The sequence below is a fragment of the Leuresthes tenuis genome, unplaced genomic scaffold (assembly GCF_036924035.1).
Source record: "Leuresthes tenuis unplaced genomic scaffold, fLeuTen1.0.hap1 SCAF_4, whole genome shotgun sequence".
Lineage (NCBI taxonomy): Eukaryota > Metazoa > Chordata > Actinopteri > Atheriniformes > Atherinopsidae > Leuresthes > Leuresthes tenuis.
In genome coordinates this window covers 2977180-3001748 of record NW_027325358.1, presented here as the reverse complement: position 1 = coordinate 3001748, position 24569 = coordinate 2977180, and the positions used below count along the sequence as shown (strand labels likewise).

At 42.1% G+C, this 24569-nt stretch overlaps 1 protein-coding gene across 1 annotated transcript in view; it reads right to left on the bottom strand.

The window, feature by feature from the left end:
• Window positions 1–2497: 2497 nt before the first annotated feature.
• slc24a3 (solute carrier family 24 member 3) overlaps window positions 2498–24569 on the bottom strand; it is a 57897-nt gene continuing 35825 nt past the window's right edge. Inside the window, exons 4-17 of the mRNA XM_072384088.1 lie at window positions 20283–20357; window positions 19733–19817; window positions 18968–19071; window positions 15778–15852; window positions 14029–14054; window positions 13878–13931; window positions 13662–13795; window positions 11322–11482; window positions 10760–11030; window positions 10499–10665; window positions 6503–6617; window positions 6215–6327; window positions 5952–6017; window positions 2498–4895 (exon numbers count right to left, since the gene is read on the bottom strand). Coding sequence (XP_072240189.1) covers window positions 4743–4895; window positions 5952–6017; window positions 6215–6327; window positions 6503–6617; window positions 10499–10665; window positions 10760–11030; window positions 11322–11482; window positions 13662–13795; window positions 13878–13931; window positions 14029–14054; window positions 15778–15852; window positions 18968–19071; window positions 19733–19817; window positions 20283–20357 — 1599 coding nt within the window. The 3' untranslated portion in view covers window positions 2498–4742. The remainder of the gene's footprint in view (window positions 4896–5951; window positions 6018–6214; window positions 6328–6502; window positions 6618–10498; window positions 10666–10759; window positions 11031–11321; window positions 11483–13661; window positions 13796–13877; window positions 13932–14028; window positions 14055–15777; window positions 15853–18967; window positions 19072–19732; window positions 19818–20282; window positions 20358–24569) is intronic.

The window sequence follows — 24569 nt, the reverse complement described above, 5'->3', positions numbered from 1 at the left end:
TTCCTGTTTATGGCGCTTCTAAGAACATTTTCTGACATTTCAGAAAGCTTCAGAAGCTTTTATGCTTTAAAACAAGGGAGCAAACTTGGGAGGATTTTCTGCATTTTTACACCAACTAAACTTTTGGTTAATGTCAGATCTATCTGCATGAGTCCGTGTGTGGTAAGATTGCAGGTTTGTGAAAGCCTGAAAGGCATTAAAAACAGTGAATAATGTGCATATAAGGAACCAGCAGAACAACGTACACGTTTAATAACACAATAGTATGATTTGGATGAACATTTTTAAAGCAAAAGGTTGTTTTATCTGATGACACAGACCATCAAACTCATCAAACTCCAAACCAACCTGTTAGTTTCACCCTTAACCTCCTCCAACCCCCCGGTGCCGAGTCGGGATGGGGACATCCGGTTTGATCCAGCTCGGTTCTGATACCAAGACGATTCACACAGAGTTTGTAACTGCGGAGAAATGCTCAACTCCTTTTGGGCCAGTCTGAAAGACTCCTGCAGCTGAGCCGGTTAAATCCAGCGTCAGCTCTTATCAGCAGAAAGAAAACTGATTTATGATATATTTGCTCTTAAAGGGCCAGTTTGTGAAGTTTTTACGACAAACCCACCCTGAATCAGACAGAAAGGGAAGACTGTGCGATAAATAAGGATTCATTTTAATCTCAGTGGACTTTGGATGGAGGTGAATATTTGTAAGTGTGCAGGAAGCATCATTCGGAGACGCTTCACCAAGAGAAAGTCATCATTCGCTGTGGGGACAAGAAGAATTGACAGAATTGCAAGAGAAAAGCTCAACTCAGTTCTGACATCATATGTTTCTGAACCACTTCCCGTCACATCTCCATTACTCTACTCTCCCTGCTGCTTCACTGTCCTCCTGAATGCTGCCAAATAAACGAAGCTGGTGAACGGAGAGGCCTTTAATGTTAACTGCTGAGGATTCGTTACGTATTTTAATACGTTTCTAGTTCCAGTTTGGATATAAGAACAGATCTGCTTCAGTTGTCCTCTTTGGACCCGTTTACTTCACATTCGACACACCGAACGGAGAATCAGGAGCATTTATCAGCACATGAATTGACTCTTTGAGTCATTAATATGTTTCTGCAGCTGTTGGATTATGGCAGCTTCAGGAGGACATGTGCTGATAAATGCTCCTGATTGGGTGTGAGGCTCATCTGAGGTGATAAAAAACAGAGATCAGCCTCGGCGTTAGACACTGGAACTTCAGGAAAATTTGGACATGGCACAAATAATATAGTAGGAGCCACAGGAAGCTGATTTTTCACACATTGTCTGTCCCACACATGAAGTGGTCCCAGTAGAGTGCCTGTGTAGAAATCCCTCCGTTAGCTCTCCTATAGCTGCAAGTAGCCACATAACAGCAGCTATGAGCTAACAGAGCTATAGCACACGTTCATTCATTCATTCTTCTTAAAGTATTGGTGAAATAAAGACAGATAATGCCTTATTTAGAGGCTGCATCCTCTAAGCCCCGTTCACTCCGTTATATGGATCTCCAGTTATCTAAATATCTTCCGAAGGACGCCGACTTTCACCAAACTGTTCTCGGTGAGTAGATGAACGTATTTCATGCCAGAAATAAGGTTTATAAATACTGGAGTTCCCCTTTAAGGATGTTGACACGAGACTCTGAGATCAGGATGGATAATCAGCAGTTTCAAAAATCCTTTGTTTCCCTTCAGGAGCGTCAGATACGGGTCCATAGACGACATCACAGACAGAGGGTTAAACATCTGATTTGATTCCAGGTAAAACTACTCTATGAATGGTTTAACTTTAAGAAGAATGTGTTTTGGTTCGTTTCCAACCTTCACCAGAATCCTTTTAACTCCTCACGGCAAATTTTAATCAAGTGTTTGTGATTAAAATAATGAACTGCAGTCAATAAATAGTCACTTCATGTTGGAATGGGACGCAGAATATGAAACACCCCGGTGGGCTGTGCGCTGTATTCAACACGAATGACTGCTGAGAGGCACATGAAACGTGGTTCTAATGGAAGAAATATCGTCGTGCTTCAGTTTGGGAGAGCTGCAGGTGAGGTTTTTAAGCAGTTTTCACTGCAGGCTCAGCCTTACAGGACTGTCAGCAGATGGTTCATCAGGTATCACTCTGTCCGGGTATGAAGGCCAAAATATTCCTCTTTCAGTGTTGTTACTGCTGAAAAATCCCAGCCAAAGAAGCTGCTCAGGGCTGAAAGGGTTAAAGATGTTGGGACAGAATTGCAGTTCGGGGGGGCAAAGAAAAGAACCCTGAAGAAGGTTGTTCTTCATTAAATAAAGCTAAGCCTTCTTCTCTTCCCTACCACAAGAATGCGTCTAACATGCCTCCGCAGAGCTCGGGGTTGTGTTTGGGGCAAATCGTCTTCAGATCAAACCGAGCAGGACAGAATGAGTCCGCTGTTACAACCACTCAAAGATTAATCTGTTCCAGCTCATAAAGACATGAGGAAACAATATGCGTATGTAAATCAGTTTATTGCAAGAAGACCAGTGGGCAACATCTTTATCATCTCTTTCCGGCTCTGACTGCGGCCCAGAGGTCCCCGTCAACAAAAATGAGGATTTACAAACAGTTCAAAGGACATGAGCATCAAATGACAACAATTAACTGATAACTAACTGCTGTAGGCCTACATTCTACATATTTCTGAATACAACTCAAATATACCTGCTCATCAAAAGATACTCCAACATCTGAGTTAATAATAGCATATTCCTCCTGATATGTACAGCATAATCAAGGCCGTCAGTGCCTTCTTTATCTTGGAAATGCACTAAAATTACACACAAAGTAATCAGAATAATGACAGAGGCATGCAAACCAACCAGTATTTGTCTCTATGTCGCCTACCTGAAAATAAACCCGACCCAGCTTCTACTGTGAGCCTCTTTCGAGGCAGCTCCATGTCGCCCTCTTGTGGCTGCAGGAGGAACATCATCAACACCTCCTCCTCCTGATGCTTTTAGTCAGAATCAGAGATTCTGCTGGAATGAGTAACTCTCTCAGATAAAAAAAAAAGGAATAAATAAAAATACATAACTTCCACATTTATTTAGTTTAAACACATGCTGAAATAGAGTGGCAATACTGCTGATGACGGTGGTATCTTGTTTTTTGGCTCAAATATACGCAGGAGAATGGCAAAAAGCATCGAAGCTTCAAATACAAGGGATGGCACAAGAGTTGAAGCACTGTGTCTGAGAAACAATATGTTGTGAAAGCTCAAGGGGTCGTGTGCCATCACCACGCACTTCCTCTTCTCTGAAAATGAGTCTTTTACAGCCGTGATTCATCACTAATTTAACACGTCGGGGGATTGGACCAGCGAGATGCTCAACAAGATTTCCCGTTTGAACTAAACTACACAAAACTTATAAATCATAAAGTCCTATTCTTACATATAAGCAACATCAAGTCAGTTTCCAGTACTTAGATTAAATATTAGGTACAGTACATTGTGGAGCTCCATGAACAAAGACCAGAGAGCGATCCTCTGAACTCACTGTACACGATCCGAAGGGCTGAAACCGGCGGTCAGACATGATCTTTGAATAAGTTAATTCATAAATAAATCATGATTATGTCTTCCCAGTAACAGTGGTGTCCTTGGTTCTTCTCTAGATTGTGACACACTCACACACACACACTCACACACACTCAAGTCTATGACTCTTAGTCTAAAAATACTTTTGGCTTTAAGACATAACAATGTTACACTCAACTCAGAGACTAAAAACTAACTCTCTTGACATCGAAAAGGAGGTCTAACGTCTACGAGAAGCTTAACTTCAGTAGTTACATGTTTGGAGTACCTGTAGACACTTTGCAATAGAATAATAAAAGTATTATATCTCTAATCCTTAAAGTGACAGTGCTGGACGTCAGTTCCAGGGAGATCCCTTTCATTTGTGGGTTCAATAAAACAACAATATAGCCCACATCTACTCAGATATGGAAGAAAAACAGCCAAGAATAGATTCTATATATCAATAGTGTTAAATATCTAGATTCTCTCTGTCAGTGCAAAGCTAGAGCTGTGGATAGTACAGCATGCAGTGTTGGCTGGTACTGAGCATGGGAGACACGCTGAAGCATTTCAAGACCAAATCACTAAACGTTGTCATCGGATCATTCAGCTTTGCACGATTGATCCAGTTATGCATAAGAGACTCCCATGTATCAGCTAATATTAGTACCTAATAATTCTCAAATATATACAGAAAAAAGCCAGTTTTTCCTTAAAAATACCTTAAACATGTGCTTATATCCAAACTTGTACAAAGAGTAACAAACAATGCAGCTAAAAATTGCTGATTTCTCGCTTCTCTCCACTCAGTTTGTCAGTTATAGCAGCAGCTTGTTCACCAACAGTAGCCTAACTGTCGGTGTTAATACAGTTAAGTTCACTCCAGCCAACCGTTTGGCATGTGCCACAACTGGCAGCCATCACCACTGCTGGGACTTTCTCTCAGCGCCTCCAGTCCGGTACCATAAACCCCCAAACCTCCGATGTCCTCTCTTGTGTGTATTGCACCAAAGATAAATCAAAAAGAGCTCTAGTTCTCTATGAAAAAGAAAAGGTAGGACTTGTTTCCAAGGCGCCAAGAATCTGGAAGCCAGGTGAGGTTTCCTCTATGAGCCAGAGGACAAAGAAGAAGAAGAGGAGGAGGAGGCGGAGGAGGAGGAGGAGGAGGAGGAGGGAGGTCAGTGGATGTCTCTGCACATGGGGAGGTTGACGAAAACGAAAACGTTGAACTCGATGAGGATGGAGAAGCACAGAAAGATGGCGTACATGACAAGGCAGGCCAAGCCCAGTCGCCAGTCCAGAGTCCATTTGTTTAAATGGACGCCGAGAACCTGCAGACAGGAGAGACGCAGTCAGAAACATCGACCGTAACCACAGAACAAGAACTTAATCAGGCAGGAAGCGGGCACAGAACAGATCATTTTCAGGTCGAAACAACAAGTTCTCTGAATCACAGGAAGTTCTTTTATTCACCTCGAATCAAACCTAAAACATAACAAAGAGCACGTTACTGAGGGTATAAAGCATGCTAAGTTTTAATCTGATGAGATCTTCAGCTCTCTGCTGTTTGAGGAAGCTTTTTAAATGCGTCTCACTGTATGTTCTAACTGGTCTTAAAGGTCCTCAGAGCATGATGACTGATTAACTGACTCATTGTTTTAGTCTTTTTAGGGATTTGACAATACGAAAATACACCAGTAGAATATTGGCGGTTTGATCCTTTAATGCAGACCGAATCAAGACTATTCAAGCTTTAAAAAAGACAAAAATCTAAAAGTTAAGATAAAGTTAGATTAGCTCAGGAGAACAGCCAAACTGAATTTATCAACGTTGCTGCTGAAACTGGAACACCAACCAGTGAGGTCACAAATACAACAATATCAACCTTTATGGAAATATTAATGCGACAGATAATGATAAACGTTCCCATCTTCATTTTGGGAGGAAAAATAAAGTCTTTCTCTGCCACTCTTTAACTTTTGTGAGTGTTGCTGCATCAAATTCTAGATTTCTTTATATTATATATATATATATAAATAGTTGGTCAGTGAAATATTGTTTGTTAAATAAAAGTGAATTAACAAATTAACAAAGTCGTTTTTAGTGTGTCCTGGAAAAAAAAAAAAGGGTCAAATGAGGCAACTGGGAGAAACTCAACTTAAATTAGGAAAGAAGAAGAAGTTCACATCGATCAGCTTGTCCAATCCTGTGAGCCGACTTCAACGTTTTTAAATTATAATCTTTAAAAATGATCAACTCTGACACTGAAGAATAACAAAAATCAAAGTTTCTGAAGGAACTGTGTTAACCTGTTTGATAATCTTATGATAAATGTGCTCAAGCCCATGAATCACACTTAGAGTAAACTGTAAAAATGTAGAACTTACTGTGAAGAACACAGAGGCCAGTAAGAGTCCAACAGAAAATATGAGTCCTTTGCTGTTAAGATAGATCTGGGGAGTCAGATGGAGAGTTATGTTTAATACAGTTTCATGGAGGATATATGGTGTTAAATGAGGATACGAGGTGATTCACTGCAGAGCCCTTATAAACAGGCTCTGATGTGCTCCTGTTCTCTACAAACACGACTCTGTTCTATTCTGGGCTGAGTCCAGAAGAATCTCCTCTGGTGGAGCCACGAAGCACTCACGATGGAGCCGTAGTCGATGCAGAGCGTTTGCAGCGTCCAGGGCAGGCCCAGGCCCACCAGGATGTCAAATACATTACTGCCTATGGAGTTGGAGATGGCCATGTCTCCCAGACCTGAGGCAAGGAGAGCAACACTGTCAGGGTCTGTGTGTGGCCACGAGAGAAGTCCATCATGACAAGAAACATTCTGCTGAGAAACACCACAACTCTGAACAGTGTTTCCGCTTTATTTCACTCTACAGGAGAATTGGTTTGAGCTTCCTGTGTGTGTGTGTGTGTGTGTGTGTACCTTGACGTGCCACGATAACGCTGGCCATGCAGTCTGGGACGCTGGTGCCCGCCGCGAGGAAGGTGATGCCCATGATGACATCGGGGATGCCGAGCGTGAAGCCGATCACAGTCACCTGAAACCACACAGACTTTGCCTCAAGACTTTGACTTTTTTTATGCAGCATGTTAAACCTTTTTTATGCAGCATGTTAAACCTTTTTTATGCAACATGTTAGCAGCATGTTAAAACCTTTTTATGCAGCATGTTAAACCTTTTTTATGCAACATGTTAAACCTTTTTATGCAGCATGTTAAACCTTTTTATGCAACATGTTAAACCTTTTTATGCAGCATGTTAAACTTTTTTTATGCAGCGTGTTAAACCTTTTTTATTCAGCATGTTAGCAACATGTTAAACCTTTTTATGCAGCATGTTAAACCTTTTTATGCAACATGTTAAACCTTTTTATGCAGCATGTTAAACTTTTTTTATGCAGCGTGTTAAACCTTTTTATGCAGCATGTTAAACCTTTTTATGCAGCATGTTAAACCTTTTTTATGCAGCATGTTAAACCTTTTTTATGCAGCATGTTAAACCTTTTTATGCAGCATGTTAAACCTTTTTATGCAGCATGTTAAACCTTTTTTATGCAGCATGTTAGCAGCATGTTAAACCTTTTTATACAGCATGTTAGCAGCATGTTAGCAGCATGTTAAACCTTTTTATGCAGCATGTTAAACCTTTTTTATGCAGAATGTTAAACCTTTTTTATGCAGCATGTTAAACCTTTTTATGCAGCATGTTAAACCTTTTTATGCAGCATGTTAAACCTTTTTTATGCAACATGTTAGCAGCATGTTAAAACCTTTTTATGCAGCATGTTAAACCTTTTTATGCAGCATGTTAAACCTTTTTATGCAGCATGTTAAACCTTTTTATGCAGCATGTTAAACCTTTTTATGCAGCATGTTAAACCTTTTTTATGCAGCATGTTAGCAGCATGTTAGCAGCACGTTAAAACTTTTTTATACAGCATGTTAGCAGCATGTTAGCAGCACGTTAAAACTTTTTTATACAGCATGTTAGCAACATGTTAAACCTTTTTTTGTGCAGCATGTTAGCAGCATGTTAAACCTTTTTATGCAGCATGTTAAACCTTTTTTATGCAGCATGTTAGCAGCATGTTAAACCTTTTTTATGCAGCATGTTAGCAACATGTTAAACCTTTTTTTATGCAGCATATTAAACCTTTTTTATGCAGCATCTTAGCAGCACGTTAAACCTTTTTATGCAGCATGTTAAACCTTTTTTGTGCAGCATGTTAGCAGCATGTTAAACCTTTTTATGCAGCATGTTAAACCTTTTTTGTGCAGCATGTTAGCAACATGTTAAACCTTTTTTAAGCAGCATGTTAAATCTTTTTTATGCAGCACGTTAAAACTTTTTTATACAGCATGTTAGCAACATGTTAAACCTTTTTTTGTGCAGCATGTTAGCAGCATGTTAAACCTTTTTATGCAGCATGTTAAACCTTTTTTATGCAGCATGTTAGCAGCATGTTAAACCTTTTTTATGCAGCATGTTAGCAACATGTTAAACCTTTTTTTATGCAGCATGTTAAACCTTTTTTATGCAGCATCTTAGCAGCATGTTAAACCTTTTTATGCAGCATGTTAAACCTTTTTTGTGCAGCATGTTAGCAGCATGTTAAACCTTTTTATGCAGCATGTTAAACCTTTTTTGTGCAGCATGTTAGCAACATGTTAAACCTTTTTTAAGCAGCATGTTAAATCTTTTTTATGCAGCATGTTAGCAGCATGTTAAACCTTTTTTATGCAGCATGTTAGCAGCATGTTAAACCTTTTTTATGCAGCATGTTAGTCCTTTTTTATGCAGCATGTTAGCAGCATGTTAAACCTTTTTATGCAGCATGTTAAACCTTTTTTATGCAGCATGCTAGCAGCATGTTAAGCCTTTTCATGCAGCATGTTAAACCTTTTTTATGCAGCATGTTAAACCTTTTTTATGCAGCATGTTAAACCTTTTTATGCAGCATGTTAGCAGCATGTTAAACCTTTTTATGCAGCATGTTAAACCTTTTTTATGCAGCATGTTAGCAGCATGTTAAACCTTTTTTATGCAGCATGTTAGCAGCATGTTAAACCTTTTTTATACAGCATGTTAAACCTTTTTTATGCAGCATGTTAAACCTTTTTTATGCAGCATGTTAGCAGCATGTTAAACCTTTCTTATGCAGCATGTTAAACCTTTTTTATGCAGCATGTTAGCAGCATGTTAAACCTTTTTTATGCAGCATGTTAAACCTTTTTATGCAGCATGTTCGCAGCATGTTAAACCTTTTTATGCAGCATGTTAGCAGTATGTTAAACCTTTTTTATACAGCATGTTAGCAACATGTTAAACCTTTTTTTATGCAGCATATTAAACCTTTTTTATGCAGCATCTTAGCAGCATGTTAAACCTTTTTATGCAGCATGTTAAACCTTTTTTATGCAGCATGTTAGCAGCATGTTAAACCTTTTTTGTGCAGCATGTTAGCAACATGTTATACCTTTTTTAAGCAGCATGTTAAATCTTTTTTATGCAGCATGTTAAACCTTTTTTATGCAGCATGTTAAACCTTTTTTATGCAGCATGTTAGCAGCATGTTAAACCTTTTTTATGCAGCATGTTAGCAGCATGTTAAACCTTTTTTTATGCAACATGTTAAACCTTTTTTGTGCAGCATGTTAAACCTTTTTTATGCAGCATGTTAGCAGCATGTTAAACCTTTTTTATGCAGCATGTTAGCAGCATGTTAAACCTTTTTTGTGCAACATGTTAAACCTTTTTTATGCAGCATGCTAAACCTTTTTTATGCGGCATGTTAAACCTTTTTTATGCAGCATGCTAAACCTTTTTTATGCGGCATGTTAAACCTTTTTTATGCAGCATGTTAGCAGCATGTTAAACCTTTTTTATGCAACATGTTAAACCTTTTTTGTGCAGCATGTTAAACCTTTTTTATACAGCATGTTAGCAGCATGTTAAAACTTTTTTATGCAGCATGTTAGCAACATGTTAAACCTTTTTTATGCGGCATGTTAAACCTTTTTTATGCAGCATGTTAGCAGCATGTTAAACCTTTTTTATGCAGCATGTTAAACCTTTTTTGTGCAGCATGTTAGCAGTATGTTAAACCTTTTTTGTGCAGCATGTTAGCAACATGTTAAACCTTTTTTATGCAGCATGTTAGCAGCATGTTAAACCTTTTTTAAGCAGCATGTTAGCAGCATGTTAAACGTTTTTTATGCAGCATGTTAAACCTTTTTTATGCAGCATGTTAAACCTTTTTTATGATTGTTTATTCTGTAGAGGAAGAACCATGTGATCAGGACATTTGTTCCTCAGTTGAGAGAAAAGATTCTCTGTAACTCTGCAGACCTTTAATATGCACACTGAAGAAAAGGGAAGACCAGAGAGCATAATACGTCCTTAAAATACAACCAAACGACCTTTGTCAAACGCAGTGAAGCAGGATTGATTCAGTGTGAAGCCGAGTCGTACTGCTCTGATTAAACTGGATATAGCTTTGTTGTGCTTAACTTCTGCATCAAAATCTAATGGGGCTGGAACTGAAATTGTTTTGGAGCACGCTCAGCATCATCAGTGACCATAACTCACAGTTATAATGCTCTTATTTCATTTCTATTTTACAAGTTTTGATCAGGCAGAGTTAAAAGTGTCATTTCAGGCCGCATCACATTCCTCTTCTTCACCTATTTGGTTTGCACATTGCTGGGTTTGCTAACACTTTACTGCCAAAAACAACTAAAGTTAATCAGCCTGAAATCAACAAGATGCGAATGAATACCAAACAGCAGAAAAGAACTCAACGGGTTATTCAACTTCCATCAGTGTCATCTATAAAGATCGATGGTTGTTCTTTAACTAGAATATATAAATATAATTTTGGATTTGCCTAAAACTACTAAATATTAAATCTGCACTCACCATCCAGACCATAATGTACGAGAGTCCGGCGATCCAGACGGTGGCGAGGAAGAAGGAGACCATGAACCACCTCTCCCAGCGCCGCTTGGCACAGTTGGGCACAGTGAAGAAGAGAAGCAGGGACAGCGGCCACATGATCAGCCACTTCAGCTTGTTGCAGGCCCCGTCTGGACGGAGGTGGAGAGGATAACAGAATTAATCATGACGTTATCGTGATGACGGAGCAGGTTCATCATGTCCTAAATGTTATGTGAGCCACACCTGGAACTTTGAAAGGCACCAGGGGGCCCGCGTTGTCATCTTCTCCCTCTCCTTCCTCATCATTCTCATTGTTCTCATTATCCTCATTTTCAGTCTCCGTCTCATTGCCCGACTCCAGCCGGTGCAGCTTGCACCTCCCGTTCAGGCCCTGCTCAGCCCCGCCCATCCCGTTCTCTAGGCCCCGCCTCCCCTGAGCTCTGGCCGCAGAGTCCGAGTCGCCGTTGGTGATGCGGTTAACCCGAGTCTCTGAGGTGTTGATCAGCCTTTGTCTCTAGAAGATGATCACAGACATGGTGATAAACAGCTGGACATTTTGTTGTTTTTAAATGAATCTACAGAAAAAGTTGCCTGTATTCATTCAATGATCTCTTCTATTCTTTCTTTCCAAATCTGGTTGTTTGGCTTGAATACAGACAGGAGATCCAAAAGGAAAATAACATTCCTTCATCTTCAGAGCGCAGACGGTAAATCGGTCTGTGTTTACACAAAGACTCTCCGACAGGTTGCAGGTTGCATCCCGTCAGACTGCGTGTCGTGTAGGTTTGGTAAAGAGGGAACGTACCTCATTGATGAGCATGCGGGAGGCCATGGTGAGGCGGGTTCTGGGGGAGAAATGGCTGGTGATCATGATCCTCATGCCAGCTTCAGAGAAGGACAGCTGGTGGGGGTAGGCAGACAGCAGCTCATCCACCATCAGCACAGACGGCTTACAGTGGAAGTTCGCTGAGAAGACATAATCCAGCAAACATCTGACGGCTGCAGCGACTCATTTACTGCGACTCACTTCTGTTCATCCATCCATCCATCCATCCATCCATCCATCCATCCATCCATCCATCCATCCATCCATCCATCCATCCATCATCCATCATCCATTATCCATCCATCCATCCATCATCCATCCATCCATCCATCCATCCATCCATCCATCCATTATCCATCCATCCATCCATCCATCAATCCATCCATCCATCCATCCATCCATCCATCCATCCATCCATCCATCCATCCATCCATCCATTATCCATCCAGCCATCCATCCATCATCCATCCATCCATCCATCCATCATCCATCCATCCATTCATCTATCATCCATCCATCCATCCATTCATCTATCATCCATCCATCCATCCATCATCCATCCAGTCATCTATCATCCATCCATCCATCCATCATCCATCATCCATTATCCATCCATCCATCCATCATCCATCCATCCATCCATCCATCCATCCATCCATTATCCATCCATCCATCCATCCATCCATCCATCCATCCATCCATCCATCCATTATCCATCCAGCCATCCATCCATCATCCATCCATCCATCCATCCATCATCCATCCATCCATTCATCTATCATCCATCCATCCATCCATTCATCTATCATCCATCCATCCATCCATCATCCATCCAGTCATCTATCATCCATCCATCAATCCATCCATCATCCATCCATTATCCATCCATCATCCATCCATTATCCATCCATCCATCCATCCATCATCCATCCATCCATCATCCATCCATTATTCATCATCTATCCATCATCCATCCATCCATCATCCATCCATCCATCCATCATCCATCCATCATCCATCCATCCATCCATCCATCCATCCATCCATCCATCCATTATCCATCCATCCATCCATCCATCAATCCATCCATCCATCCATCCATCCATCCATCCATCCATCCATCCATCCATCCATCCATCCATCCATCCATCCATTATCCATCCAGCCATCCATCCATCATCCATCCATCCATCCATCCATCATCCATCCATCCATTCATCTATCATCCATCCATCCATCCATTCATCTATCATCCATCCATCCATCCATCATCCATCCAGTCATCTATCATCCATCCATCCATCCATCATCCATCATCCATTATCCATCCATCCATCCATCATCCATCCATCCATCCATCCATCCATCCATCCATTATCCATCCATCCATCCATCCATCCATCCATCCATCCATCCATCCATCCATCCATCCATCCATCCATTATCCATCCAGCCATCCATCCATCATCCATCCATCCATCCATCCATCATCCATCCATCCATTCATCTATCATCCATCCATCCATCCATTCATCTATCATCCATCCATCCATCCATCATCCATCCAGTCATCTATCATCCATCCATCAATCCATCCATCATCCATCCATTATCCATCCATCATCCATCCATTATCCATCCATCCATCCATCCATCATCCATCCATCCATCATCCATCCATTATTCATCATCTATCCATCATCCATCTATCCATCATCCATCCAACCATCCATCCATCCATTATCCATCCATCCATCCATCCATCCATCCATAATTCATGCATCCATCCATCATCCATCCATTTATCCATCTGTAAATGGTGATGTAATTGTCGTGACATAGGGTAGTTTTGCTGCCTCATGGCAGCTTACATTCACTGATTTGTAAAGCATCTTTTTACCATTGCATGTGGTTAATCTCTGATTTTTATCTTGTTGTCTCATTTAATTTTATTGTTTTATTATATGCCTTTTATCTTCTTTATATTACACCTTCTTTTTTATTTGTGACTTTCATGTTAAAAAACCCTCACGGTATTGGACCGAATTCCCCTTTAAAGGAGGTCAAAGATGACATCAAGTCAGTGTCAGAGACTAAGGTTCTGACATAGAAAAAGGGGGTAATACTTGCTGCTGAGCTCAAGCTGATGTCCTTGTTCAATAAATGATGCAACTTAAAGGTCTACATTTGTAAATGGATCCATCCAGAACCAGTTTCCACTTACAGTATGTTACCTATGAGTGTTCATGCCTGAATGTTCATGCAAATTTCAGTCATTTAGAGGACAAAGCATGCACCAACAAGAATAAACTCTGATACCTTTCTTAAGCAGGACTGCAGTGGCATCACATGAGACATTATCTTCGAGATCAGTGCTACCTGTGAGCCCGTTTGCAAGATTCACAGAGTTCTTCTTCCGGCGGTTTAAGTAGCGATGGGCCCTGCTGTTGAACCTGACAACGACAAACCATCAGATCATCAGATAATTACATAAGTTCACAGAGGTCCTGCGCTGTTTCTGACCACGACACTCACTTCATGATGAGGATGTAGACGGCATACATGAGGATGAGAACGAGAGATTCCCACCTGCAAGCAAACGCAATTATAATTTGCAGTCATTCAGACATTAACAAACATATTTAACATGCATTTTCAGAGTTCAAAAGTCCCAATCGATACGTACCAGCACACCTTCTCATCGTAGATGAACTAAAGAGGTGAGACAGAGAGGAACCGAGGGAACAATTAGGTGCAGAGAGTAAGAATTAAATCAATATTACAGTTCAGCATCTCAGCCATTAGGGGGCGTAACAATCCAGAGCTCAAACAACCAGAAAAGGTCAAAGAGTCCATTCCAATCTTTTTTATGCAGGAACTGATGCAGAAGTATCAAAGTAGCAGCCGTGACAAGAGCTGGTTGAACTCTCTAAATATTAAGGTAATGAGATTTAACGCTTCCCTTATTTTCTCCTTTATGAAAGGAAACGACAGGATGCCGTCCCAAAATTCTGTGTCTTTCACAGAGATGCTCAATTAAAAAATGGGACTCGTGCAAATTAATATGAGGTAAGAAACCATTTTTTAATGTGAGAACAATTTATTTCCCATGTTTTTCACAGCCTGCATGAAATAACAGTAAGATAACGGTTCTGTCGTCCATCTTTGGAACTGTTTTTTTTCACCTTATCTGTCCCCCATAACAGGAGACTGTATGACTGCTTCTCACTCATAAGCTGCTGTCTTTTCTTTTCCAACTCTTTTCCTATCTGTCACTGACTTTATGATGTTTTCTATCAAAGTTCAGGAAAAGTATTCAGGAGAAGAGGAAGGACGGCTCAGAAAAGTTGGGACAGGGCAGCAAAAGGCTGGAAAAGTACGTGGTGCTAAAATCAAACAGCTGGAGGAAAATAGTTTAACTAATTAGGTTCATTTGCAACAGATCAGTAGCATGATTGGATTTAAAAAGAGCACCTCAGAGAGGCAGAGTCTCTTAGAGTAATCATGGAGAAATGTCAGAATCGTGACTTTAAACATTCATCATCTACAGAACATGATATCATCAACAGATTCAGAGATTCTGGAGACATTTCTGTGTGCACGGGACACAAAGGTCACTGAAACATCCACAAATGCAGGTTAAAGCTCCATCAGGCAGAGAAGAGGCCACATGTGGACATGATCCAGGAACTCTGCCGTCTTCTCTGGACCAAAGCTCATTTAAAATGGACTGAGGCAAAGTGGAAACTGTTCTGTGGTCAGATGGATCAGAACCTGAAACTGTTTTTTGGAAGTCATGGACACTCTAAAGAGGGGAGGGACCACCCAGCACTCAGCTCTGCAGCCTGCATTCATGCCGAAGGGTATAAACAGGTTTTAGAGCAACATCTGCTCCCATCTCAGTGACTTCTTCTTCAGGGAAGGCCTTGCATATTTCAGCAGGACAAAGTTAAACCACATCCTGCATCTATTCCAACAGCACGGCTTCGTAGAAGAAGAGTCCAGGTGCTGGACTTTCACTAACTGAGAAGATTTAAAATACAACAAAGAAGACCCTGGAATCCTCCATCAGACAGGAATGGGACAACAATCCTCTCCCAAAGGTCCAGCAGCTGGTCTCCTCGGTTCCCAGATGTTTACAGGTGTTATTAAAAGAAGAGGGGATGCTACACGGGGGGAATGGAAGTTTCTGCCACGAAATTCAAGAGAGCTGCATCTAAAGCAGCGTCCCAACTTCTTTGGCATTAAACTTCACATTTTATAATAAATGACATCCAATAAGGTGTCGATACTCAAAGCTTTGAAGGGGAGCTGCATTTTAAATCCGCCCCAGTCTGCGCTACAGAAAGTGACTGTTTCTGCTGTTCCAACGCATTTAATCACATGTAATCATGAGCTGTGTGTTTGCATGTGACTCTACAGAAAGAGCTCTTACCGCAATGAGGGCTACGATGGAAAATGTGTAATAAAGGGAATCTCGGAGCAGAGCCCAATGAGAGAGCTTCACCGCCTGTGAGGAAAAAGAAAAAAGAAAGAGATAAACACACCGACAGAAATCAGTTTACACACACAGAGGCTCTTTAGCCCATTATTAACCCGTATCCTGGGTGATCCGATCTGAAGTCTGCAGCTCTTTGTGTCTGTTTACAGCTGGAATGTGCTCTGAGTTGTGATTGGATGTCACTTTCCTGCTCTATATGCAGACAAACACGATCCTCCTTCACTGTGGCATTAATCCCCTGAAAGACCAGCAAGCTGTTTTCTTCACAGCTTCACAGTGAACATAAGTGTTTGTTACACACGTGATGTACTGTTGGAAAACCGAGGTTCTTGTGCTTCAAATTATGCAAAGCATTTCACAAAAAGGCGACCACAGCGATAACAAATAACGCCAAAAACAATCACCCGCTGAGTCTGGTCGGCACTCCTTACATGGTGATTTCAAACTGTACTTCTTTGCTTTTCATGGACACCTCAGTTGAGACAACAGGGGCTTTAATGTGGTGTCCACAGGCCCCAGTAGCCAACAAGAGTCAGTGCCCTAATCTGCCATGAACTCTCAGTCAGCTGTAAATGGGCTTGTTTAAGACCGATGCATCAAGCAGCCGATGAAAACAAGGATCTGCTGCTTGCATGTGTAGCTTTAAGTGTCCAATGAAGAAAGACCTGTGTGTCTCTGCAGCATTTTCCTCTCCTAAAGATTTATTGCAGCATAAAAAGAGGCATAAACATAATATATTGAAAAACGAACGCCAGAAAGTTGACATAAGACATAAGTGTACAGACTGCAGATATAAAGACGTGTCTCAGACAGTAAAAATACAACAGACTGTTACAATAAAAGCGAGATATGATTTATAAAGGCTCGCTTTGAAAAAAGAGAAAGGTTTTACTGATTATTCATGTCAGTCCAGAAAAGTTTTCCTTTCTCACTCTCCCAGCAGTTAATATAATAAAGATAAATAACAACAACCTGTTCAATGCAAATGTGGAGTCATTTAAAGCTGGTGGGCATTCCTACACGATAGGCTGCATCAGCCCATGAATATGGGTTCATTTTCCTATGATAACAGAAGCTTTGGTGTGATTTTGAAAGAAAATCTCCACCAATATGGACTGTATCAAAAAATTTATTATATTTGTTTGACAAAAACTTAAAAACTCTTTTTTCGTTGAATCTAACCCCCTTTGCCACTTTTTAGTTATTAATCTACATTTGATCCCATCTTCATTCGATGTACAATTAACCAACACTATTTGTTTGTTCCACTTGCAATTATAATTCACAATGGCAGTATTCTGGTTATACTATGATAAGTTGTTGCTATGGAAACACAATGTTGATACAAGGATGTGAAATAACATTTATATCGAGGTGAGAATATTTATCATTTGGGAACGGATTCAATGTTATCCATGAATATCTCATTATTATAATATATTATTATTGTATTATCTCGTTAACCATTATTGTAAATGTTATCAATGAAGGTTTAATTTAAGAAGGAGAAGATGAAGATAGAATCTGCCTTCGGCCCATCAGCCCTGGATTACATGAAGTACCGGGTCACTAGGTGGGCTCATGGTGGGGTCCAGGATGGGGTCAGATTAGTAATGCTTCGCTGAGTTTTCTTCCATTTTACCGTCAGTCATTACTTTCACTTGTTTGGTTGCTATGGGCGATGAGTCACGCTCAGACCCGGACAGGAGAGAGCCGACACACTGCTGGGTGGTTCTGTCCAACACAGACCCTAAAGAGGAGAAGCCCAGGAGCCAAGCACTGGCTACCTGTGTCCTCTGAGCACACATAAGAGGCATAAACTGCATTCTGGCGATGTTTTTTAAAGGTTCTGAGGTTAAAATGTGGCATGACTGACACCAGAACCAGATAAACACCTCAGGATGTAGCAGAGACCTGCAGCCATGAGCACAGTGATGAGTCCGGGGAGGAAACATCAGACAAAGAGCTTCAGTCTCTGTGGACCGTTTGGAGCCGTCTTTGGACAGCGCCTCAACACAGCGGATCGGCCCTGAGTGATCTGATCTCAATGTGTCATCAGCTTGGGATCGGATCACCCGGCAGGACACATGTTAGCACAGGTGGAAACTCTTTGAGTCAGACTTGGCCTTGCTGGAGTTTGCTCAGCGCTGTGATAAAGAAAATTCTTTCTACCGTTGTGCAAACACACCGGGTTTAGGTTGACCGGCTGAAGCACCGCCACTGAAAAAGCCAAGTGGAAGGTAACATCCCACATAGTGTGGCAGTGATTATTGACTTTATGTAACCTGATATAATGCAGGAGCCCACAACGAAGTGACTAACACTCTCCCACACAGTGCTGACTGTTTACATCAGTGCAGGGTCAGAGGTCACATCTTGAATGAGCCACTCCCGGCCGTGGAATCGTTTGCTCAAAGTTGGAACAGAAACTAAGCTGAACAATGTTTGCTTGTGCTGTGTTTCAGCGTACAGGAGCACTTTGTAGAGGGAACACTGCTAAGAACAGCCAGCCAAAGACAATAAACAGCAGAGAAGCACATGGACTGGACTCGAAGACGACCCCACCCCTCCGAGCTCCGTCACAGCGCCCATCTTTCTCCCTCATTATGTCAACACCATTATATAACGCACTATCTCTGGGATTGCGTCACTGTTTTGGAGCTCAGCACATATATTTTTCAGACCAGAGAGCTTATCCTTGTGCTCAGCTCATTTCCATGTGCCTGGCATGTCAGATAGCATCAGAGAGAAGCTGCACTGGATAATTTTCCCTCTTCATCTCATGCAAAAGAGATACAAACTAATGATACTGATGGGATTCACATGAGAGCACCGAGGGGAACAAAAAGGGAGAGACAAACAAGAAAATATCAGACGCACCAGACAGAAACTAAATAATAGACCTGATTAATAATGAGGGCTCTGCCACATTTGATCATTTTTATTATTCTTGTTCACTTTCATTTATTAATCACTTGCATTTTAGACACATTTTCACAGTTTCCTGCGTTATTCTGCAGAAACACAGGCATGCAAAGAGGAAACCAGGCCACTGGTTGTGCAAATGTCACAACACCAGCGGCGAGCCTGGCTGTGGCTGCTCAACGCCGCTATGACATCATACCTGGCCAGCGAAGAAGCCACACACGCCGATGATGCAGAGGATGTTGAAGACGGCCGAGCCAACGATCGTCCCGACTCCCACGTCACCTTTGGTGATGAACACCCCTGGGGAGGGAATGAGCCAGCAGCACACACACAGACGACCCTTTAGAGATCATAGTGGCGCACACTGCCATCCAGTTACAGTACAGAATGCAAAGGCATCACGCCATCAAGACATTATCTTTCTGCACTTCCTTCTATGCCTGCACCCTATCTCTACTCTGTCCCCTCTGACAGAGTCGGACTCCTGGGTTCCTTCTATGTAGCTTATTGTTAGCTTTTTATAAAGCTGTTATATCTTCATTTGTAAGTCGCTTTGGATAAAAGCGTCTGATAAATACAGAAACAGAAACATGACATCACATGACTGTCAAAACACATCTCCCTGCACATTCGTACAGTAAAAGTCAATAAGGTCAAACTACCGTAATGCCTCTCTTATGCCATGTCTGTTAGATTGTTATATAAAGACTACAGCAATGTAAAGAGATGCCACTGCCTCTTATGTTCTTCGTCTTTTTTAATCAGACAGATCCGCCACTAAAGAAAAACCATGTGACCTTAACCCTCCAGCGCTGCTCCAGAGCTCATTACATAAGATGACTGTAATATGAAGCCAAAGCATTGCTGTAAAGCGTCCATTAGCAGCTGTGCGTGCCTCCACCCTAACAGCACTGAGGTTCCAGTGAGAGCAGAGGGGGGGGGACGTGCTAAACGCTCTTACCTATGATGGACGTGAAGAGCTCAGGGGCCGAGCTGCCGGCGGCCATGAAGGTTGCACCGGCCACATCCTCGCTGAGTTGGAGACGCTGAGGGGAACAGAAGATGTGTTTGGATTTTCAGACAGGTGGGTTAAGGATAGGCACAGATACCACGAAGCTTAGGTCAAGGACTGGATAGTGTGGTGGTATGATTGCCACCTTCCATGTGGGAGACCTGAGTTCAAATCCCCTGCATGAAAGGTATTACCTCCAGTAGGGGTCCTCAGACAAGACCCCCTTACCCTACATGCCTACCTGTAAGTTGCTTTGGATAAAAGCGTCTGATATATGCATAAATATAACATAACCTGATCTACACCAGCACGGATTGCTCAATAAAGTTTCACAAAGTTCAGCCTGGTTGTTTTTGTGTAATCAACAGCGAGGCATTGCCTCGGCTCTTGCCTCGGCTCTTGCCTTGTTGGAGGAATACACATCCAGTTTGAGGAAGAGCCTCCCCAGTATCTTGGTTTTTAACTGAAACCTGTCTGACATGTTAGCGCTGCCTCATACCTCACAGATCTTCTCCAGGGACGGAACAAAGTAGTCATCGCAGACCAGGGCCAGAGCACAGAACATGTAAATGGTCTGTGAGGAGAGAGACAGAGAGATTAGTATCACAGGGGTGAGTTAAAGTGTCAGCTTCATATGAGGATGAGCCGTTTACAACTGTGATTCATCAGCTGATATTCCAAACAAGTGATGCTTTTTACCGGACTTTTGATTTGTTTTAGAACGAATGTCTGAATATTTCAGGAGAGAAAACCTGTCCCCTCCTGCTGCTGCAGCAGGGATTTAATGAGTAAATTACCATGAAAAATGAAACAGCGAGTCGAATGACTGAAGGTCAAACAGTCACACATCTGATCCCATGCAAATTCAGTGGAGTACATTAACGGATCCACCATTAAAAATTCATGCACAACATAACTGTGGGCCCACACTATTTACATTTTTAAACAGGGAAGCGAGCTTTCACTTTTAAAGTGACAGCGGCATTAAACGGAGGGGCGATTATTCACACAGCATCTTTTTATGCCCCCACTGAAAGAACCAGAATGACCTCTGACCCTGAGTGTCGTCTCGTCCAATCAACTTGTGAGTTCAGCTCCATTCCATTTAAAAACAGCATATGTGAAAAACGTCTGAGTTTGACGTCAGCAGCAACCTGCTGGGATGGGAACATGTTTACTGCTGTGTTGGATCAGCTGCTGTAATCTGAGTTTTATATGTGACAGTTAGAGTGAATCCTCAGCTGTTCCGGGTCTTTCAACATCACACGCCCTCCTCTAGGTGACCATGCCACTGTTGATCAGGCACTGGCGTGTGGCTCTGCTCTTCTGAGCCAAAGCTGTCTTGAGGCTCTTTCTGCACGATCAGTGGTACTGCGAATGGTTCATCCTTCGATGCCAGATTTCTGAAGGCTCTGACCAGGGAATGGGCTGCAAAAACCTACACAACCAACTTCAGTTGGAGGACGCCTGGTTCTCCATCCCGTCTCTTCACAGCTGAGGACCAGGTCTGGGTACTTGGATCGCTTCGCCTCTGAGGCTTCTTCCAGGTGAACTTCCTACAGGACAGTGAGCTCTACTAGCACAATCTGTTTAGTGGAATCAAACGTGAGGACAATGTCTGGCAGCTGGGATGTGACTGGGGAAGTTTAGCTACCGCCCCAGGTCCACCAGTACATACCAGCCCTTTGCTGAGGTCAGGATACCTGCAGACAGTCTCTGTGCTGACTGCTGATGGTGTTCAGAAGCTGATTCTGCCTCCATCGGTAACGCCCTTCACTAAGGGCCCTCATGCAGCTGCTGAGGATGTGTTCTCGGGTACCTCTCTTGGAACAAAGTGGCCACACTGGTGGGGCTAAGCTTTCCTGGGCTCATCCAACTCTCCTCTCAACTGCACTTTTCCCATCTTGTCCTGCTGCTTTGTTCCCACTGCAGTGCAGGATCTCTTCTCCACAGATGGCCTCACTTCATCCTGCACTGACTCTCCTTCCTATGGGGGTTGTAGCTTTTGGGAGCTGGGAAGGAAACGTTTTCCATTTTTGCCTGATATATGGATTTCAGCTGCTCAATAGTTTAACGGTGCTGTGGGCAGGTCAGTTTAGCCTCTTTTACTCTTTTACCCACACAGTCAGGCTTTTGTTATAATGTGTTTTGTCTTGCTGAAGTCAGCAGGACCTTTTCTGGAAAAGACGCCGTCTTAATGGTAGAAATACTCCAAAATCTACATCAATCATTCCAAGATAATGGTGCCTTCATAGACGTGCACGTGACTCACATATATGCATCATATGATGCAACATATCATCACAGAGAGTAACTTATGCACTCTGCACCTCAGTCCACCTTAAATGAGATCAGGTGCCTGTTCTACAAGGTCGGATTAATGGTTAAGTGAGTATCTCAAAGCTGGTTCATTTTTACCAGGGTTCATCAACACTGTAACTAACTCTGGAAACATAATCTGCTCCTGCTAGTGCATGCCAGCAAAAGCAGTTCCAATGCCGGTTCGTAGCCGCAGCAGTGAAAGAACAAGAGCTCAGTCTTCCTCTCATTTACCTGCTTTGTGATGGAGTCACGACTGTGAACGCAGCCCAATGTGCTGCATACGGCAGCATTCAACATCCCGACTGCCATTTATAGATCCCGTCCTGCACAGTGTGTATAAATCCTGCTTCTCAGCTAAAAGCTCCCGGCAGCACCAGCCCTGAACCATCACAGAACCAGCACTGGTACTGCTGTGGTCAGTTCACCGGCCCCACTTTTTTAAAAGATGTACTGCTCTCAGTATATTTGAAATAATAACATCATATATCTTTAATTTAGTCTTTACTATTTTCATCTTAAAACACAGCATCCAAACTTTGGAAACAGGACTGAAGTCGTACTTAAAAGACTTGACAGATCATGTTCCACACTTTCGATTCTGATTTAAAACACCAAAGGAAGTATTTATCATTTGCATATAGACAAAGATTTAATGTTTTTGGTGAACTTACGTACGTAGCAAACGAACAACAAACATCATGAGCACTTAAATCTTCAATAAAAATCTGCTTGACCCCTCTTACCATGGCAGGGATCATCATATCTGACGATAATCCCCTGGGAATTTGCCTTTCATTTTTATTAATGCTGTTTTATCTTTCCATGTATTGCTGCACAAACACACGTGGGCATTTTCTTGGCTCAGGGTTGAGATGAAAGAAAAATAAAGATAATCAAAAGAAAACACGTGAGGCAGTAGCAACAGAGTGACAGGAAACGTGTAACACAAAGGAAAGTCACAGATTGACTTAACAAAGCCTTTCAAAAGACCAGCTAACAGCAAGACTGACAGGGAGCGTGAATATCTTTCTCTTTGTGCTCAGGAATGAGTCACATTTCGCCGAGCAGCAGAGGGTTATCTGCTTTTTAAAAGCAGGTGAGACCAAGCTGAAGCCCTCAACACCTGTGTGAGAGCTAAAAACTGAGCCCACACACTGAATTACACTCTGCAAAGCCACAAGCTCGAGGCAATCGGACACTGGGGTGGAGGTTTGTCCGCTTATTGCTTGCACACCATCAAAAGTCGCATGTGCTCCTGATAACTGCTCTTAATCTGGATTTAGAGTTGAGATTGAGGGTAAAACACAACAGTCTTCATCGCTATTTCAGGCCTGTTGCAGCAAACAGTGAGCATGTGTGAAGAGATGCACACTGGTCTGTTTGAGCATATGAATGCAACCGGAGGAGTCCCTTAATCTGAATTTGTGTTTGAGCTTTTAGAGCAAATGTTTTCTGCAGAGTGATGACGTGGGCATTAATGTGCTGAGCAGCGGTGCTCGTCAGCAGTCAAGAGAACAGCAGCTGGAGGAACATTAAAAGGCTGAGATAAAGCGCTAATACAAAGCCATCCACAGGCTTTAGCTTCCTGATGCCAGAAGCACTCGTGACATGTCATGAGTCAGTGTTGCTGACAGCCTGTTTGAATCCCAAACCCTAAACAAAGAGCCAATGCTGTGACTAATTCAGCATTATTCAGCCAACATTAGCCACAGGGTGACAGCATCTGTTCTCTGATTTTTCTTCTTATGTTGGACCAGTAAATTAGCAGGAAAATTAGCATTACAGTTACAGGTGGGGAGAGTCCTGCCAGCTCATTCATATACAGCCTTTATCTAACTGTCACAATTTGAGTTCATTTTTAATTTAGTTTCTGTGTTCTAGTTTTTGTCTTGTCCTAAATGATTGGTACTGCTGCACAGAGCCTCTGCAGGTGGAAAGAGGAGCGGATGTTACAGCATCGAGCGGTTCAGAACAAAGCAAAGACTGAACCATGCATCCGTCCATATTCTACACCCGCTTAATCCAACTCGAATGGTGGTGATGAAGCCTACCGAAGCTGTCACTGGGCGAGGGGCCAGTACACCCCGGACAGGTCACCAGTCCATCACAGGCCTTTAAAATATCTAGAATGCCTTGTAAAAGTACTCACCCCAGTCTAGCCTCGTTGCTTTGCATCCTGTAATTTAAATGGATATATTTTGGGAGTTTACAGCTCTGTGTCAGAGCCATTTTTAAAAGTGGTCTTGAGTGACAGTTGTCCAGGATCTCCGAAGGTCTGTCAATGTTTCTCTTTAGACATTGGCTGCATTTACACTCATTCTCAGCAGAGTAATATCCATCCTTTATCTATACCTGCTTAATCCAATACTTTGCTGATGCACACCCTGGATGCACTGCCATCCATCACAGAGACAAACAAGACTCTTTGGGTCAATTTAGAGTCAACGAAGAACTAAAATGCATG